Source organism: Salmo salar, chromosome 12, assembly GCF_965601325.2.
Source record: "Salmo salar chromosome 12, fSalSal1, whole genome shotgun sequence".
Taxonomy (NCBI): Eukaryota; Metazoa; Chordata; class Actinopteri; order Salmoniformes; family Salmonidae; genus Salmo; species Salmo salar.
In genome coordinates, this window is record NC_138302.1 from 3,062,835 (window position 1) to 3,087,059 (window position 24,225).

A 24,225-nucleotide genomic window follows, 5' to 3' on the forward strand; every position below is an offset into this window, starting at 1 on the left:
CCCACTGTAATACACAGAGAGAGAGATATACACACAACAGGACATGATCAGAGCCCACTGTAATACACACAGAGAGATACAAACAACAGAACCCACTGTAATACACAGAGAGACAGAGAGATACACACAACAGGACCTGATCAGAGCCCACTGTAATACACAGAGAGAGATAAACACCACAGGACATGATCAGAGTCCACTGTAATACACAGAGAGAGAGAGACATACACACCACAGGACATGATCAGAGCCCACTGTAATACAGAGAGAGAGAGAGAGAGATACACACAACAGGACATTGTCAGAGCCCACTGTAATACACAGAGAGATATACACACAACAGGACATGATCAGAGCCCACTGTAATACACACAGAGAGAGAGAGAGATACACACAACAGGACATGATCAGAGCCCACTGTAATACACAGAGAGAGAGAGATACACACAACAGGACATGATCAGAGCCCACTGTAATACACACAGAGATAGAGATACACACAACAGGACCTGATCAGATCCCACTGTAATACACACAGAGAGAGAGATACACACAACAGAGCCCACTGTAATACACAGAGAGAGATACACACAACAGGACATGATCAGAGCCCACTGTAATACACAGAGAGAGAGAGAGAGAGAGAGACACACAACAGGACACACTGTAATACACAGAGAGATATACACACAACAGGACATGATCAGAGCCCTCTGTAATACACACAGATTGAGAGATACACACAACAGAACCCACTGTAATACACAGAGATAGATACACACAACAGGAGATGATCAGAGCCCACTGTTATACACAGAGTGAGAGATACACACAACAGAACCCAATGTAATACAGAGAGAGATATACACACTACAGGACATGATCAGAGCCCACTGTAATACACAGAGAGAGAGAGAGATACACACAACAGGACATGATCAGAGCCCACTGTAATACACAGAGATAGATATACACAACAGGACATGATCAGAGCCCACTGTTATACACACAGAGAGAGATACACACAACAGAACACAATGTCACACAGAGAGAGAGAGATACACACAACAGAACCCACTGTAATACACAGAGAGAAATACATAGAACAGAACATGATCAGAGCCCACTGTAATACACAGAGAGAGAGAGAGAGAGAGAGAGAGAGATACACAGAACAGGACATGATCAGAGCCCACCGTAATACACAGAGAGAAATACACAGAACAGGACATGATCAGAACCCACTGTAATACACAGAGAGAGAGAGTTTCACACAACAGAACATGATCACTGCCCACTGTAATACACAGAGAGAGAGATACACACAACAGAACCCACTGTAATGCACACAGAGAGATACACAACAGATCCCACTGTAATACAGAGAGAGAGAGAGAGATACACAAAACAGGACATGGTCAGAGCCCACTGTAATACAGAGAGAGAGAGATACACACAACAGAACCCACTGTAATACACACAGAGAGATACACACAACTGATCCCACTGTAATACACAGAGAGAGAGAGATACACACACAACAGTACATGATCAGAGCCCACTGTAATACAGAGAGAGAGAGAGGGAGATACACACAACAGGACATGGTCAGAGCCCACCGTAACACACACAGAGAGAGAGATACACACAACAGAACCCAATGTCACACAGAGAGAGAGAGATACACACAACAGAACCCACTGTCATACACAGAGAGAGAGAGAGAGAGAGAGAGAGAGATACACACAACAGAACAAGATCAGAGCCCACTGTAATACACAGAGAGAGAGAGAGATATACACAAAACAGGACATAATCAGAGCCAACTGTAATACACAGAGAGAGAGAGATACACACAACAGGACATGATCAGAGCCCACTGTAATACACACAGAGAGACACAAACAACAGAACCCACTGTAATACACACAGAGAGAGAGAGATACACACAACAGGACCTGATCAGAGCCCACTGTAATACACAGAGAGAGATAAACACCACAGGACATGATCAGAGTCCACTGTAATACAGAGAGAGAGAGAGACATACACACCACAGGACATGATCAGAGCCCACTGTAATACAGAGAGAGAGAGAAAGAGATACACACAACAGGACATTGTCAGAGCCCACAGTAATACACAGAGAGATATACACACAACAGGACATGATCAGAGCCCACTGTAATACACACAGAGAGAGAGAGATACACACAACAGGACATGATCAGAGCCCACTGTAATACAGAGAGAGAGAGAGATACACAAAACAGGACATAATCAGAGCCCACTGTAATACACAGAGAGAGAGATATACACACAACAGGACATGATCAGAGCCCACTGTAATACACACAGAGAGATACAAACAACAGAACCCACTGTAATACACAGAGAGAGAGAGAGATACACACAACAGGACCTGATCAGAGCCCACTGTAATACACAGAGAGAGATAAACACCACAGGACATGATCAGAGTCCACTGTAATACACAGAGAGAGAGAGACATACACACCACAGGACATGATCAGAGCCCACTGTAATACAGAGAGAGAGAGAGAGAGATACACACAACAGGACATTGTCAGAGCCCACTGTAATACACAGAGAGATATACACACAACAGGACATGATCAGAGCCCACTGTAATACACACAGAGAGAGAGAGAGATACACACAACAGGACATGATCAGAGCCCACTGTAATACACAGAGAGAGAGAGATACACACAACAGGACATGATCAGAGCCCACTGTAATACACACAGAGATAGAGATACACACAACAGGACCTGATCAGATCCCACTGTAATACACACAGAGAGAGAGATACACACAACAGAGCCCACTGTAATACACAGAGAGAGATACACACAACAGGACATGATCAGAGCCCACTGTAATACACAGAGAGAGAGAGAGAGAGAGAGACACACAACAGGACACACTGTAATACACAGAGAGATATACACACAACAGGACATGATCAGAGCCCTCTGTAATACACACAGATTGAGAGATACACACAACAGAACCCACTGTAATACACAGAGATAGATACACACAACAGGAGATGATCAGAGCCCACTGTTATACACAGAGTGAGAGATACACACAACAGAACCCAATGTAATACAGAGAGAGATATACACACTACAGGACATGATCAGAGCCCACTGTAATACACAGAGAGAGAGAGAGATACACACAACAGGACATGATCAGAGCCCACTGTAATACACAGAGATAGATATACACAACAGGACATGATCAGAGCCCACTGTTATACACAGAGAGAGAGATACACACAACAGAACACAATGTCACACAGAGAGAGAGAGATACACACAACAGAACCCACTGTAATACACAGAGAGAAATACATAGAACAGAACATGATCAGAGCCCACTGTAATACACAGAGAGAGAGAGAGAGAGAGAGAGAGAGATACACAGAACAGGACATGATCAGAGCCCACCGTAATACACAGAGAGAAATACACAGAACAGGACATGATCAGAACCCACTGTAATACACAGAGAGAGAGAGTTTCACACAACAGAACATGATCACTGCCCACTGTAATACACAGAGAGAGAGATACACACAACAGAACCCACTGTAATGCACACAGAGAGATACACAACAGATCCCACTGTAATACAGAGAGAGAGAGAGAGATACACAAAACAGGACATGGTCAGAGCCCACTGTAATACAGAGAGAGAGAGATACACACAACAGAACCCACTGTAATACACACAGAGAGATACACACAACTGATCCCACTGTAATACACAGAGAGAGAGAGATACACACACAACAGTACATGATCAGAGCCCACTGTAATACAGAGAGAGAGAGAGGGAGATACACACAACAGGACATGGTCAGAGCCCACCGTAACACACACAGAGAGAGAGATACACACAACAGAACCCAATGTCACACAGAGAGAGAGAGATACACACAACAGAACCCACTGTCATACACAGAGAGAGAGAGAGAGAGAGAGAGATACACACAACAGAACAAGATCAGAGCCCACTGTAATACACAGAGAGAGAGAGAGATATACACAAAACAGGACATAATCAGAGCCAACTGTAATACACAGAGAGAGAGAGATACACACAACAGGACATGATCAGAGCCCACTGTAATACACACAGAGAGATACAAACAACAGAACCCACTGTAATACACACAGAGAGAGAGAGATACACACAACAGGACCTGATCAGAGCCCACTGTAATACACAGAGAGAGATAAACACCACAGGACATGATCAGAGTCCACTGTAATACAGAGAGAGAGAGAGACATACACACCACAGGACATGATCAGAGCCCACTGTAATACAGAGAGAGAGAGAAAGAGATACACACAACAGGACATTGTCAGAGCCCACAGTAATACACAGAGAGATATACACACAACAGGACATGATCAGAGCCCACTGTAATACACACAGAGAGAGAGAGATACACACAACAGGACATGATCAGAGCCCACTGTAATACAGAGAGAGAGAGAGATACACACAACAGGACATGATCAGAGCCCACCATAATACACACAGAGATAGAGATACACACAACAGAACACAATGTCACACAGAGAGAGAGAGATACACACAACAGAACCCACTGTCATACACAGAGAGCGAGAGAGATACACACAACAGAACAAGATCAGAGCCCACTGTAATACACAGTGAGAGAGAGAGATACACAAAACAGGACATAATCAGAGCCCACTGTAATACACAGAGAGAGAGATATACACACAACAGGACATGATCAGAGCCCACTGTAATACACACAGAGAGATACAAACAACAGAACCCACTGTAATACACAGAGAGAGAGAGAGATACACACAACAGGACCTGATCAGAGCCCACTGTAATACACAGAGAGAGATAAACACCACAGGACATGATCAGAGTCCACTGTAATACACAGAGAGAGAGAGACATACACACTACAGGACATGATCAGAGCCCACTGTAATACACAGAGAGAGAGATATACACACAACAGGACATGATCAGAGCCCACTGTAATACACAGAGAGAGAGATATACACACAACAGGAAATGATCAGAGCCCACTGTAATACACAGAGAGAGATACACACAACATAACCCACTGTAATACAGAGAGAAAAAGAGATACACACAACAGGACCTGATCAGATCCCACTGTAATACACACAGAGAGAGAGATACACACAACAGAACCCACTGTAATACACAGAGAGATATACACACAATAGGACATGATCAGAGCCCACTGTAATACACAGAGAGAGAGAGAGATACACACAACAGAACCCACTGTAATACACAGAGAGAGAGAGACACACAACAGGACATGATCAGAGCCCACTGTAATACACACAGAGAGAGAGATACACACAACAGAACCCACTGTAATACACAGAGAGAGATACACACAACAGGACATGATCAGAGCCCACTGTAATACACAGAGAGAGAGAGAGAGAGACACACAACAGGACACACTGTAATACACAGAGAGATATACACACAACAGGAAATGATCAGAGCCCTCTGTAATACACACAGATTGAGAGATACACACAACAGAACCCACTGTAATACACAGAGAGATATACAAACAACAGGACATGATCAGAGCCCACTGTAATACACACAGAGAGAGAGAGAGATACACACAACAGGACATGATCAGAGCCCACTGTAATACACAGAGATAGATACACACAACAGGACATGATCAGAGCCCACTGTTATACACAGAGTGAGAGATACACACAACAGAACCCACTGTAATACAGAGAGAGATATACATACTACAGGACATGATCAGAGCCCACTGTAATACACAGAGAGAGAGAGAGATACACACAACAGGACATGATCAGAGCCCACTGTAATACACAGAGATAGATATACACAACAGGACATGATCAGAGCCCACTGTAATACACAGAGAGAGAGAGAGAGATACACACAACAGAACATGGTCAGAGCCCACTGTAATACACAGAGAGAGATACACACAACAAAACCCACTGTAATACACAGAGAGATATACACACAACAGAACATGATCAGAGCCCACTCTAATACAGAGAGAGAGAGAGATACACACAACAGGACATTGTCAGAGCCCACAGTAATACACAGAGAGATATACACACAACAGGACATGATCAGAGCCCACTGTAATACACACAGAGAGAGAGAGATACACACAACAGGACATGATCAGAGCCCACTGTAATACAGAGAGAGAGAGAGATACACACAACAGGACATGATCAGAGCCCACCATAATACACACAGAGATAGAGATACACACAACAGAACACAATGTCACACAGAGAGAGAGAGATACACACAACAGAACCCACTGTCATACACAGAGAGCGAGAGAGATACACACAACAGAACAAGATCAGAGCCCACTGTAATACACAGTGAGAGAGAGAGATACACAAAACAGGACATAATCAGAGCCCACTGTAATACACAGAGAGAGAGATATACACACAACAGGACATGATCAGAGCCCACTGTAATACACACAGAGAGATACAAACAACAGAACCCACTGTAATACACAGAGAGAGAGAGAGATACACACAACAGGACCTGATCAGAGCCCACTGTAATACACAGAGAGAGATAAACACCACAGGACATGATCAGAGTCCACTGTAATACACAGAGAGAGAGAGACATACACACTACAGGACATGATCAGAGCCCACTGTAATACACAGAGAGAGAGATATACACACAACAGGAAATGATCAGAGCCCACTGTAATACACAGAGAGAGATACACACAACATAACCCACTGTAATACAGAGAGAAAAAGAGATACACACAACAGGACCTGATCAGATCCCACTGTAATACACACAGAGAGAGAGATACACACAACAGAACCCACTGTAATACACAGAGAGATATACACACAATAGGACATGATCAGAGCCCACTGTAATACACAGAGAGAGAGAGAGATACACACAACAGAACCCACTGTAATACACAGAGAGAGAGAGACACACAACAGGACATGATCAGAGCCCACTGTAATACACACAGAGAGAGAGATACACACAACAGAACCCACTGTAATACACAGAGAGAGATACACACAACAGGACATGATCAGAGCCCACTGTAATACACAGAGAGAGAGAGAGAGAGACACACAACAGGACACACTGTAATACACAGAGAGATATACACACAACAGGACATGATCAGAGCCCTCTGTAATACACACAGATTGAGAGATACACACAACAGAACCCACTGTAATACACAGAGAGATATACAAACAACAGGACATGATCAGAGCCCACTGTAATACACACAGAGAGAGAGAGAGATACACACAACAGGACATGATCAGAGCCCACTGTAATACACAGAGATAGATACACACAACAGGACATGATCAGAGCCCACTGTTATACACAGAGTGAGAGATACACACAACAGAACCCACTGTAATACAGAGAGAGATATACACACTACAGGACATGATCAGAGCCCACTGTAATACACAGAGAGAGAGAGAGATACACACAACAGGACATGATCAGAGCCCACTGTAATACACAGAGATAGATATACACAACAGGACATGATCAGAGCCCACTGTAATACACAGAGAGAGAGAGAGAGATACACACAACAGAACATGGTCAGAGCCCACTGTAATACACAGAGAGAGATACACACAACAAAACCCACTGTAATACACAGAGAGATATACACACAACAGAACATGATCAGAGCCCACTCTAATACAGAGAGAGAGAGAGATACACACAACAGAGCCCACTGTAATACACACAGAGAGAGAGATACACACAACAGGACATGATCAGAGCCCACTGTAATACACAGAGAGAGATACACACAACAGAACCCACTGTAATACACACAGAGAGAGATAAACAGAACAGAGCCCACTGTAATACACAGAGAGAGAGATACACACAACATAACCTGATCACTGCCCACTGTAATACACAGAGAGAGATACAAACAACAGAACCCACCATAATACACACACAGAGAGAGAGATACACACAACAGAACATGATCAGAGCCCACTGTAATACACAGAGAGAGAGATACACACAACACAACCCACTGTAATACAGAGAGAGAGAGAGAGATACACAAAACAGGACATGGTCAGAGCCCACTGTAATACACAGAGAGAGAGATACACACAACAGAACCCACCGTAATACACAGAGAGAGAGAGATATACACAACAGGACATGATCAGAGCCCATTGTAATACACAGAGAGAGATACACACAACAGAGCCCACTGTAATACACAGAGATAGATACACACAACAGGACATGATCAGAGCCCACTGTTATACACAGAGTGAGAGATACACACAACAGAACCCACTGTAATACAGAGAGAGATATACACACTACAGGACATGATCAGAGCCCACTGTAATACACAGAGAGAGAGAGAGATACACACAACAGGACATGATCAGAGCCCACTGTAATACACAGAGATAGATATACACAACAGGACATGATCAGAGCCCACTGTAATACACAGAGAGAGAGAGAGAGATACACACAACAGAACATGGTCAGAGCCCACTGTAATACACAGAGAGAGATACACACAACAAAACCCACTGTAATACACAGAGAGATATACACACAACAGAACATGATCAGAGCCCACTCTAATACAGAGAGAGAGAGAGATACACACAACAGAGCCCACTGTAATACACACAGAGAGAGAGATACACACAACAGGACATGATCAGAGCCCACTGTAATACACAGAGAGAGATACACACAACAGAACCCACTGTAATACACACAGAGAGAGATAAACAGAACAGAGCCCACTGTAATACACAGAGAGAGAGATACACACAACATAACCTGATCACTGCCCACTGTAATACACAGAGAGAGATACAAACAACAGAACCCACCATAATACACACACAGAGAGAGAGATACACACAACAGAACATGATCAGAGCCCACTGTAATACACAGAGAGAGAGATACACACAACACAACCCACTGTAATACAGAGAGAGAGAGAGAGATACACAAAACAGGACATGGTCAGAGCCCACTGTAATACACAGAGAGAGAGATACACACAACAGAACCCACCGTAATACACAGAGAGAGAGAGATATACACAACAGGACATGATCAGAGCCCATTGTAATACACAGAGAGAGATACACACAACAGAGCCCACTGTAATACACAGAGAGAAATACACAGAACAGAACATGATCAGAGCCCACTGTAATACACAGAGAGAGAGAGAGAGAGAGAGAGATACACAGAACAGGACATGATCAGAGCCCACCGTAATACACAGAGAGAAATACACAGAACAGGACATGATCAGAACCCACTGTAATACACAGAGAGAGAGAGATTCACACAACAGAACATGATCACTGCCCACTGTAATACACAGAGAGAGAGATACACACAACAGAACCCACTGTAATGCACACAGAGAGATACACACAACAGATCCCACTGTAATACAGAGAGAGAGAGAGAGATACACAAAACAGGACATGGTCAGAGCCCACTGTAATACAGAGAGAGAGAGATACACACAACAGATCCCACTGTAATACAGAGAGAGAGAGAGATACACACACAACAGTACATGATCAGAGCCCACTGTAATACAGAGAGAGAGAGAGAGAGAGATACACACAACAGGACATGGTCAGAGCCCACCGTAATACACACAGAGAGAGAGATACACACAACAGAACCCAATGTCACACAGAGAGAGAGAGATACACACAACAGAACCCACTGTCATACACAGAGAGAGAGAGAGAGAGAGAGAGATACACACAACAGAACAAGATCAGAGCCCACTGTAATACACAGAGAGAGAGAGAGATATACACAAAACAGGACATAATCAGAGCCAACTGTAATACACAGAGAGAGAGAGATATACACAACAGGACATGATCAGAGCCCACTGTAATACACACAGAGAGATACAAACAACAGAACCCACTGTAATACACACAGAGAGAGAGAGATACACACAACAGGACCTGATCAGAGCCCACTGTAATACACAGAGAGAGATAAACACCACAGGACATGATCAGAGTCCACTGTAATACACACAGAGAGAGAGAGAGAGATACACACAACAGAACCCACCGTAATACACAGAGAGAGAGAGATATACACAACAGGACATGATCAGAGCCCAATGTAATACACACAGAGAGAGAGAGATACACACAACAGAACCCACTGTAATACAGAGAGAGAGAGAGAGATACACACAACAGGACCTGATCAGATCCCACTGTAATACACAGAGAGAGATACACACAACAGAACCAACTGTAATATACACAGAGAGAGAGATACACACAACAGGACATGATTAGAGCCCATTGTAATACACAGAGAGAGAGACATACACACAACAGGACATGATCAGAGCCCACTGTAATACACAGAGAGAGAGAGATACACACAACAGAACCCACTGTAATACACACAGAGAGAGATAAACAGAACAGAGCCCACTGTAATACACAGAGAGAGAGATACACACAACATAACCTGATCACTGCCCACTGTAATACACAGAGAGAGATACAAACAACAGAACCCACCATAATACACACACAGAGAGAGAGATACACACAACAGAACATGATCAGAGCCCACTGTAATACACAGAGAGAGAGATACACACAACACAACCCACTGTAATACAGAGAGAGAGAGAGAGATACACAAAACAGGACATGGTCAGAGCCCACTGTAATACACAGAGAGAGAGATACACACAACAGAACCCACCGTAATACACAGAGAGAGAGAGATATACACAACAGGACATGATCAGAGCCCATTGTAATACACAGAGAGAGATACACACAACAGAGCCCACTGTAATACACAGAGATAGATACACACAACAGGACATGATCAGAGCCCACTGTTATACACAGAGTGAGAGATACACACAACAGAACCCACTGTAATACAGAGAGAGATATACACACTACAGGACATGATCAGAGCCCACTGTAATACACAGAGAGAGAGAGAGATACACACAACAGGACATGATCAGAGCCCACTGTAATACACAGAGATAGATATACACAACAGGACATGATCAGAGCCCACTGTAATACACAGAGAGAGAGAGAGAGATACACACAACAGAACATGGTCAGAGCCCACTGTAATACACAGAGAGAGATACACACAACAAAACCCACTGTAATACACAGAGAGATATACACACAACAGAACATGATCAGAGCCCACTCTAATACAGAGAGAGAGAGAGATACACACAACAGAGCCCACTGTAATACACACAGAGAGAGAGATACACACAACAGGACATGATCAGAGCCCACTGTAATACACAGAGAGAGATACACACAACAGAACCCACTGTAATACACACAGAGAGAGATAAACAGAACAGAGCCCACTGTAATACACAGAGAGAGAGATACACACAACATAACCTGATCACTGCCCACTGTAATACACAGAGAGAGATACAAACAACAGAACCCACCATAATACACACACAGAGAGAGAGATACACACAACAGAACATGATCAGAGCCCACTGTAATACACAGAGAGAGAGATACACACAACACAACCCACTGTAATACAGAGAGAGAGAGAGAGATACACAAAACAGGACATGGTCAGAGCCCACTGTAATACACAGAGAGAGAGATACACACAACAGAACCCACCGTAATACACAGAGAGAGAGAGATATACACAACAGGACATGATCAGAGCCCATTGTAATACACAGAGAGAGATACACACAACAGAGCCCACTGTAATACACAGAGAGAAATACACAGAACAGAACATGATCAGAGCCCACTGTAATACACACAGAGAGAGAGAGAGAGAGAGAGATACACAGAACAGGACATGATCAGAGCCCACCGTAATACACAGAGAGAAATACACAGAACAGGACATGATCAGAACCCACTGTAATACACAGAGAGAGAGAGATTCACACAACAGAACATGATCACTGCCCACTGTAATACACAGAGAGAGAGATACACACAACAGAACCCACTGTAATGCACACAGAGAGATACACACAACAGATCCCACTGTAATACAGAGAGAGAGAGAGAGATACACAAAACAGGACATGGTCAGAGCCCACTGTAATACAGAGAGAGAGAGATACACACAACAGATCCCACTGTAATACAGAGAGAGAGAGAGATACACACACAACAGTACATGATCAGAGCCCACTGTAATACAGAGAGAGAGAGAGAGAGAGATACACACAACAGGACATGGTCAGAGCCCACCGTAATACACACAGAGAGAGAGATACACACAACAGAACCCAATTTCACACAGAGAGAGAGAGATACACACAACAGAACCCACTGTCATACACAGAGAGAGAGAGAGAGAGAGAGAGAGATACACACAACAGAACAAGATCAGAGCCCACTGTAATACACAGAGAGAGAGAGAGATATACACAAAACAGGACATAATCAGAGCCAACTGTAATACACAGAGAGAGAGAGATATACACAACAGGACATGATCAGAGCCCACTGTAATACACACAGAGAGATACAAACAACAGAACCCACTGTAATACACACAGAGAGAGAGAGATACACACAACAGGACCTGATCAGAGCCCACTGTAATACACAGAGAGAGATAAACACCACAGGACATGATCAGAGTCCACTGTAATACACACAGAGAGAGAGAGAGAGATACACACAACAGAACCCACCGTAATACACAGAGAGAGAGAGATATACACAACAGGACATGATCAGAGCCCAATGTAATACACACAGAGAGAGAGAGATACACACAACAGAACCCACTGTAATACAGAGAGAGAGAGAGAGATACACACAACAGGACCTGATCAGATCCCACTGTAATACACAGAGAGAGATACACACAACAGAACCAACTGTAATATACACAGAGAGAGAGATACACACAACAGGACATGATTAGAGCCCATTGTAATACACAGAGAGAGAGACATACACACAACAGGACATGATCAGAGCCCACTGTAATACACAGAGAGAGAGAGATACACACAACAGAACCCACTGTAATACACAGAGAGAGAGATACACACAACAGAACATGATCACTGCCCACTCTAATACACAGAGAGAGATACAAACAACAGAACCCACTGTAATACACAGAGAGAGAGAGGTACACACAACAGGACCTGATCAGAGTCCAGTGTAATACACAGAGAGAGAGAGAGAGAGAGAGAGATACACACCACAGGACATGATCAGAGCCCACCGTAATACACAGAGAGAGATACACAACACAGGACATGATCAGAGCCCATTGTAATACACAGAGAGAGATACACACAACAGAACCCACTGTAATACACAAAGAGAGATACACACCACAGTACATGATCAGAACCCATTGTAATACACAGAGAGAGATACACACAACAGAACCCACTGTAATACTCACACAGAGAGAGATAAACAGATCAGAGCCCAATGTAATACACAGAGAGAGAGATACACACAACATAACCTGATCACTGCCCACTGTAATACACAGAGAGAGATACAAACAACAGAACCCACCGTAATACACACTGAGAGAGAGAGATACACACAACATAACCCACTGTAATACAGAGAGAAAGAGAGATACACACAACAGGACCTGATCAGATCCCACTGTAATACAAACAGCGAGAGAGATACACACAACAGAACCCACTGTAATACACAGAGAGAGATACACACAACATGGCATGATCAGAGCCCACAGTAATACACAGAGAGAGAGACATACACACAACAGGACATGATCAGAGCCCACTGTAATACACACAGAGAGAGAGATACACACAACAGAACATGATCAGAGCCCTCTGTAATACACAGAGAGAGAGAGAGATACACACAACAGAACCCACTGTAATATACACAGAGAGAGAGAGATACACACAACAGGACATGATCAGAGCTCACTGTGATACACAGAGAGAGAGACATACACACAACAGGACATGATCAGAGCCCACTGTAATACACAGAGAGAGAGATACACACAACAGGACATGATCAGAGCCCACTGTAATACACAGAGAGAAATACACAGAACAGAACATGATCAGAGCCCACTGTAATACACAGAGAGAGAGAGAGAGAGAGAGAGAGAGAGAGAGATACACAGAACAGGACCTGATCAGAACCCACTGTAATACACAGAGAGATAGAGAGATACACACAACAGGACATGATCAGAGCCCAATGTAATACACACAGAGAGAGAGATACACACAACAGGACATGATCAGAGCCCACTGTAATACACAGAGAGAAATACACAGAACAGAACATGATCAGAGCCCACTGTAATACACAGAGAGAGAGAGAGAGAGAGAGAGAGAGATACACAGAACAGGACATGATCAGAGCCCACCGTAATACACAGAGAGAAATACACAAAACAGGACATGATCAGAACCCACTGTAATACACAGAGAGAGAGATACACACAATAGAACCCACTGTAATACACACAGAGAGATACACACAACAGATCCCACTGTAATACAGAGAGAGAGAGAGAGATACACAAAGCAGGACATGGTCAGAGCCCACTGTAATACAGAGAGAGAGAGATACACACAATAGAACCCACTGTAATACACACAGAGAGATACACACAACAGATCCCACTGTAATACACAGAGAGAGAGAGATACACACAACAGGACCCACTGTCATACACAGAGAGAGAGAGAGATACACACAACAGAACAAGATCAGAGCCCACTGTAATACACAGAGAGAGCGAGAGATATACACAAAACAGGACATAATCAGAGCCAACTGTAATACACAGAGAGAGAGATATACACACAACAGGACATGATCAGAGCCCACTGTAATACACACAGAGAGATACAAACAACAGAACCCACTGTAATACACAGAGAGAGAGAGAGAGATACACACAACAGGACCTGATCAGAGCCCACTGTAATACACAGAGAGAGATAAACACCACAGGACATGATCAGAGTCCACTGTAATAAACAGAGAGAGAGAGAGAGAGATACACACAACAGAACCCACCGTAATACACAGAGAGAGAGAGATATACACAACATGACATGATCAGAGCCCATTGTAATACACAGAGAGAGATACACACAACAGAACCCACTGTAATACACAGAGAGAGAGAGATACACACAACAGGACATCATCAGAGCCCACTGTAATACACACAGAGAGAGAGAGATTCACACAACAGAACCCACTGTAATACAGAGAGAGAGAGAGATACACACAACAGGACCTGATCAGATCCCACTGTAATACACAGAGAGAGATACACACAACAGAACCCACTGTAATATACACAGAGAGAGAGATACACAAAACAGGACATGATTAGAGCCCACTGTAATACACAGAGAGAGAGACATACACACAACAGGACATGATCAGAGCCCACTGTAATACACAGAGAGAGAGAGAGACACACACAACAGAACATGATCAGAGCCCACTGTAATACAGAGAGAGATACACACAACAGAACCCACCGTAATACACAGAGAGAGAGATACACACAACAGGACATGATCATAGTCCACTGTAATACACAGAGAGAGAGATACACACAACAGGACATGATCAGAGCCCACTGTAATACACAGAGAGAAATACACAGAACAGAACATGATCAGAGCCCACTGTAATACCCAGAGAGAGAGAGAGAGATACACAGAACAGGACATGATCAGAGCCCACCGTAATACACACAGAGAGAGAGAGAGAACATGATCAGAGCCCACCGTAATACACAGAGAGAAATACACAGAACAGGACTTGATCAGAGCCCACCGTAATTCACACACAGAGAGAGATACACACAACAGAACCCACTGTCATACACAGAGAGAGAGAGAGATACACACAACAGAACAAGATCAGAGCCCACTGTAATACACAGAGAGAGCGAGAGATATACACAAAACAGGACATAATCAGAGCCAACTGTAATACACAGAGAGAGAGATATACACACAACAGGACATGATCAGAGCCCACTGTAATACACACAGAGAGATACAAACAACAGAACCCACTGTAATACACAGAGAGAGAGAGAGAGATACACACAACAGGACCTGATCAGAGCCCACTGTAATACACAGAGAGAGATAAACACCACAGGACATGATCAGAGTCCACTGTAATAAACAGAGAGAGAGAGAGAGAGATACACACAACAGAACCCACCGTAATACACAGAGAGAGAGAGATATACACAACAGGACATGATCAGAGCCCATTGTAATACACAGAGAGAGATACACACAACAGAACCCACTGTAATACACAGAGAGAGAGAGATACACACAACAGGACATCATCAGAGCCCACTGTAATACACACAGAGAGAGAGAGATTCACACAACAGAACCCACTGTAATACAGAGAGAGAGAGAGATACACACAACAGGACCTGATCAGATCCCACTGTAATACACAGAGAGAGATACACACAACAGAACCCACTGTAATATACACAGAGAGAGAGATACACAAAACAGGACATGATTAGAGCCCACTGTAATACACAGAGAGAGAGACATACACACAACAGGACATGATCAGAGCCCACTGTAATACACAGAGAGAGAGAGAGACACACACAACAGAACATGATCAGAGCCCACTGTAATACAGAGAGAGATACACACAACAGAACCCACCGTAATACACAGAGAGAGAGATACACACAACAGGACATGATCATAGTCCACTGTAATACACAGAGAGAGAGATACACACAACAGGACATGATCAGAGCCCACTGTAATACACAGAGAGAAATACACAGAACAGAACATGATCAGAGCCCACTGTAATACCCAGAGAGAGAGAGAGAGATACACAGAACAGGACATGATCAGAGCCCACATTAATACACACAGAGAGAGAGAGAGAACATGATCAGAGCCCACCGTAATACACAGAGAGAAATACACAGAACAGGACTTGATCAGAGCCCACCGTAATTCACACAGAGAGAGAGATACACACAACAGGACACACTGTAATACACAGAGAGAGAGAGATACACACAACAGAACCCACTGTAATACACAGAGAGAGAGATACAAACAACAGAACCCACTGTAATACAGAGAGAGAGATACACACAACATAACATGATCAGAGCCCACTGTAATACACAGAGAGAGAGATATTTACACACAACAGAACCCACCGTAATACACAGAGAGAGATACACACAACAGGACATGATCATAGCCCACTGTAATACACAGAGAGAGAGATACACACAACAGCACATGATCAGAGCCCACTGTAATACACAGAGAGAAATACACAGAACAGAACATGATCAGAGCCCACTGTAATACCCAGAGAGAGAGAGAGAGATACACAGAACAGGACATGATCAGAGCCCACCGTAATACACACAGAGAGAGAGAGAGAACATGATCAGAGCCCACCGTAATACACAGAGAGAAATACACAGAACAGGACATGATCAGAGCCCACCGTAATACACACAGAGAGAGAGATACACCCAACAGGACACACTGTAATACACACAGAGAGAGAGATACACACAACAGAACCCACTGTAATACACAGAGAGAGAGATACAAACAACAGAACCCACTGTAATACAGAGAGAGAGATACACACATCATAACATGATCAGAGCCCACTGTAATACACACAGAGAGAGATTTACACACAACAGAACCCACCATAATACACAGAGAGAGATACACACTACAGGACATGATCAGAGCCGACTGTAATACACAGAGAGAGATACACACAACAGAACCCACCTTAATACACAGAGAGAGAGATACACACAACAGGACATGATCAGAGCCCACTGTAATATACACAGAGAGAGAGATTCACACAACAGGACATGATCAGAGCCCACTGTAATACACAGAGAGAGAGACATACACACAACAGGACATGATCAGAGCCCACTGTAATACACAGAGAGAGAGAGATACACACAACAGAACATGATCAGAGCCCACTGTAATACAGAGAGAGATACACACAACAGAACCCACCGTAATACACAGAGAGAGTGATACACACAACAGAACCCACTGTAATACACAGAGAGAGAGATACAAACAACAGAACCCACTGTAATACAGAGATAGAGATACACACAACATAACATGATCAGAGCCCACCATAATACACAGAGAGAGAGATACACACAACAGGATATGATCAGAGCCCACTGTAATATACACAGAGAGAGAGATACACACAACAGGACATGATCAGAGCCCACTGTAATACACAGAGAGAGAGACATACACACAACAGGACATGATCAGAGCCCACTGTAATACACAGAGAGAGAGAGAGATACACACAACAGAACATGATCAGAGCCCACTGTAATACAGAGAGAGATACACACAACAGAACCCACCGTAATACACAGAGAGATACACACAACAGAACCCACTGTAATACACAGATAGAGAGATACAAACAACTGAACCCACTATAATACAGAGAGAGAGATACACACAACATAACATGATCAGAGCCCACTGTAATACACAGAGAGAGAGATATTTACACACAACAGAACCCACCGTAATACACAGAGAGAGATACACACAACAGGACATGATCATAGCCCACTGTAATACACAGAGAGAGAGATACACACAACAGCACATGATCAGAGCCCACTGTAATACACAGAGAGAAATACACAGAACAGAACATGATCAGAGCCCACTGTAATACCCAGAGAGAGAGAGAGAGATACACAGAACAGGACATGATCAGAGCCCACCGTAATACACACAGAGAGAGAGAGAGAACATGATCAGAGCCCACCGTAATACACAGAGAGAAATACACAGAACAGGACATGATCAGAGCCCACCGTAATACACACAGAGAGAGAGATACACCCAACAGGACACACTGTAATACACACAGAGAGAGAGATACACACAACAGAACCCACTGTAATACACAGAGAGAGCGATACAAACAACAGAACCCACTGTAATACAGAGAGAGATATACACACAACATAACATGATCAGAGCCCACTGTAATACACACAGAGAGAGATTTACACACAACAGAACCCACCATAATACACAGATAGAGATACACACTACAGGACATGATCAGAGCCGACTGTAATACACAGAGAGAGATACACACAACAGAACCCACCGTAATACACAGAGAGAGAGATACACACAACAGGACATGATCAGAGCCCACTGTAATATACACAGAGAGAGAGATACACACAACAGGACATGATCAGAGCCCACTGTAATACACAGAGAGAGAGACATAGACACAAGAGGACATGATCAGAGCCCACTGTAATACACAGAGAGAGAGAGATACACACAACAGAACATGATCAGAGCCCACTGTAATACAGAGAGAGATACACACAACAGAACCCACCGTAATACACAGAGAGAGAGATACACACAACAGGACATGATCATAGCCCACTGTAATACACAGAGAGAGAGAGAGATACACACAACAGGACATGATCAGAGCCCACTGTAATACACAGAGAGAGAGAGAGAGATACACACAACAGAACCCACTGTAATACACAGAGAGAGAGAGACACACACAACAGGACATGATCAGAGCTCACTGTAATACACAGAGAGAGATAGAGATACACACAACAGGACACACTGTAATACACAGAGGGATATACACACAACAGGACATGATCAGAGCCCTCTGTAATACACACACAGAGAGAGAGAGAGATACACACAACAGGACACACTGTAATACAGAGAGAGATATACACACAACAGGGCATGATCAGAGCCCACTGTAATACACAGAGAGAGAGAGAGATACACACAACAGAACATGGTCAGAGCCCACTGTAATACACAGAGAGAGATACACACAACAGAACCCACTGTAATACACAGAGAGTGACACACAACAGAACCCACTGTGATACACAGAGAGAGATACACACAACAGAACCCACTGTAATACACAGAGAGAGATACACTCAACAGAACCCACTGTAATACACAGAGAGAGAGACACACAACAGAACCCACTGTGATACACAGAGAGAGATACACACAACAGAACCCACTGTAATACACAGAGAGAGATACACACAACATAACATGATCAGAGCCCACTCTAATACAGAGAGAGAGAGAGATACACACAACAGAGCCCACTGTAATACACAGAGAGAGATACACACAACAGAACCCACTGTAATACACAGAGAGAGAGAGATACACACAACAGAACATGATCACTGCCCACTGTAATACACAGAGAGAGATACAAACAACAGAACCCACTGTAATACACAGAGAGAGAGAGATACACACAACATGACCTGATCAGAGTCCACTGTAATACACAGAGAGAGAGAGAGATACACACCACAGGACATGATCAGAGCCCACTGTAATACACAGAGATAGATACACACAACAGAACCCACTGTAATACACAGAGAGAGATACACACAACAGGACATGATCAGAGCCCACTGTAATACACAGAGAGAGATACACACAACAGAACCCACTGTAATACACACAGAGAGATACACACCACAGGACATGATCAGAGCCCACTGTAATCCACAGAGAGAGATACACACAACAGAACCCACTGTAATACACACAGAGAGAGAGATACACACAACAGAACCCACTGTAATACACAGAGAGAGATACATACAACAGGACATGATCAGAGCCCACTGTAATTCACAGAGAGAGAGATTCACACAACATAACCCACTGTAATACACAGAGAGAGAGATTCACACAACAGAGCCCACTGTAATACACAGAGAGAGATTCACACAACAGAACATGATCACTGCCCACTGTAATACACAGAGAGAGATACACACAACAGGACCTGATCAGAACCCACTGTATTACACAGAGAGAGAGAGATACACACAACAGGACATGATCACTGCCCACTGTAATACAAAGAGAGAGATCCACACAACTGAACCCACTGTAATACACAGAGAGAGATTCACACAACAGAACCCACTGTAATACACAGAGAGAGAGTTTCACACAACAGAACCCACTGTAATACACAGAGAGAGATACACACAGCATAACCCACTGCAATACACAGAGAGAGATACACACAACAGAACCCACTTTAATACACAGCGATAGAGATACATACAACATAACTCACTGTAATACACAGAGAGAGATACACACAACATAACCCACTGTAATACACAGTCTAGGAGACTGACAGAGACAGAAGGGGAAAGACACAGTCTAGGAGACTCACAGAGACAGAAGGGGACAGACACAGTCTAGGAGACTCACAGAGACAGAAGGGGACAGACACAGAGACAGAAGGGGACAGACACAGAGACTCACAGAGACAGAAGGGGACAGACACAGAGACTCACAGAGACAGAAGGGGACAGACACAGAGACTCACAGAGACAGAAGGGGACAGACACAGAGACTCACAGAGACAGAAGGGGACAGACACAGAGACTCACAGAGACAGAAGGGGACAGACACAGTCTAGGAGACTCAGAGAGACACAGAGACAGAAGGGGACAGACACAGTCTAGGAGACTGACAGAGACAGAAGGGGACAGACACAGAGACTGACAGAGACAGAAGGGAACAGACACAGTCTAGGAGACTCAAAGAGACACAGAGACAGAAGGGGACAGACACAGTCTAGGAGACTGACAGAGACAGAAGGGGACAGACACAGAGACTCACAGAGACAGAAGGGGAAAGACACAGAGACTCACAGAGACAGAAGGGGTCAGACACCGAGACTCACAGAGACAGAAGGGGACAGACACAGAGACTGTCAGAGACAGAAGGGGACAGACACAGAGACTCACAGAGACAGAAGGGGACAGACACAGAGACTCACAAAGACAGAAGGGGACAGACACAGAGACTGACAGAGACAGAAGGGGACAGACACAGAGACTCACAGAGCAGGTCTTGATCTTCAGGTGCCGTTCGATGCCTCCTGGGAACAGGAACAGTTGTCTCTTGGAGCTCCTCCCTGCCTGTTAGAGGTCAAAGACAGTAGAGGTCAGGGGTTAGACAGTAGAGGTCAGGGGTTAGACAGTAGAGGTCAGGGGTTAGACAGTAGAGGTCAGGGATTAGAGGTCAGGGGTTAGACAGTAGAATGTACCAACGCTAGTGATCATTACTGAGCACCATAGGTCAAAGGTCAAGGGTTTAGGACTAGGGGTCAGGGTCAGGGTTAGGAGTTAGGAGGTGTGAGAGGTCACTACTAACCACCGTAGCTTTGAGTTCCATGCTGCTGGGAGGAACGACGCGTCCTCCGTACCGAAAGGTCTTCCTCAGGTTCTGCTCACACGCCCTGGCTATACCTACGGAGTACACGATAACAATACACAGCACCTATCAATACAATACACAGTAACATTACCTACGGAGTACACGTTAACAATACACAGCTACATTACCTACGGAGTACACGATAACAATACACAGTATCTATCAATACAATACACAGTACCTATCAATACACAGTACCTATCAATACACAGCACCTATCAATACACAGCTACATTACCTACGGAGTACACAATAACAATACACAGCACCTATCAATACAATACACAGTAACATTACCTACGGAGTACACGTTAACAATACACAGCTACATTACCTACGGAGTACACGATAACAATACACAGTATCTATCAATACAATACACGGCACCTATCAATACAATACACAGCAACATTACCTATGGAGCACACATTAACAGTATACCTATCAATACAATACACAGTACCTATCAATACACAGCAGCATTACCTACGGAGTACACGAAAACAATACACAGCACCTATCAATATAATACACAGCAACATTACCTCGATAATACACGAAAACAATACACAGCACCTATCAATACACAGTACCTATCAATACAATACACAGCAGCATTACCTACAGAGTACACGTTAACAATACACAGTACCTATCAATACAATACACAGTACCTATCAATACAATACACAGCAGCATTACCTACGGAGTACACGATAACAATACACAGTACCTATCAATACAATACACAGTACCTATCAATACACAACAACATTACCTGGATAATACACGTTAACCTGGATAGTACACGTTAACAATACACAGTACCTATCAATACAATACACAGCAACATTACCTGGATAATACACGTTAACAATACACAGCAACATTACCTGGATAGTACACGTTAACAATACACAGTACCTATCAATACAATACACAGCAACATTACCTGGATAGTACACGTTAACAGTACACAGCAACATTACCTACGGAGTACACGTTAACAATACACAGTACCTATCAATACAATACACAGCAACATTACCTGGATAGTACACGTTAACAGTACACAGCAACATTACCTACGGAGTACATGTTAACAATACACAGTACCTATCAATACAATACACAGCAACATTACCTGGATAATACACATTAACAAAAAACAGCAACATTACATGGAGAATACACAGCACCTATCAATACACAGCAACATTACCTGGAGAATACACATTAACAATACACAGCAGCATTACCTACGGAGTACACGATAACAAAACACAGCAACATTACCTGGATAATACACGATAACAAAACACAGCAACATTACCTGGATAATACACGTTAACAACACACAGCAACATTACCTGGATAGTACACGTTAACAATACACAGTACCTATATATACAGAGTAATATTACCTGGAGAAAACACATGGAAAAAGGAAGACACCTACCCTGACACAGGAAGTCACCTACCCTGAAACAGGAAGTCGCCTACCCTGAAACAGGAAGACACCTACCCTGAAACAGGAAGACACCTACCCTGAAACAGGAATACACCTACACTGAAACAGGAAGTCACCTACCATGAAACAGGAAGACACCTACCCTGAAACAGGAAGTCACCTACCCTGAAACAGGAAGATACCTACCCTGATA

The 24,225-nt window shown here is 43.6% G+C and overlaps 1 protein-coding gene across 1 annotated transcript in view; it reads right to left on the reverse strand.

Moving 5' to 3' along the window:
- The window catches only part of LOC106592580 (unconventional myosin-XV), a 274,787-nt gene that overhangs the window by 20,848 nt on the left and 229,714 nt on the right, over positions 1 to 24,225 (reverse strand). Inside the window, exons 54-55 of the mRNA XM_045692035.2 lie at positions 22,499 to 22,593; positions 22,186 to 22,263 (exon numbers count right to left, since the gene is read on the reverse strand). Of these exons, the coding sequence (XP_045547991.2) occupies positions 22,186 to 22,263; positions 22,499 to 22,593 (173 nt within the window). The remainder of the gene's footprint in view (positions 1 to 22,185; positions 22,264 to 22,498; positions 22,594 to 24,225) is intronic.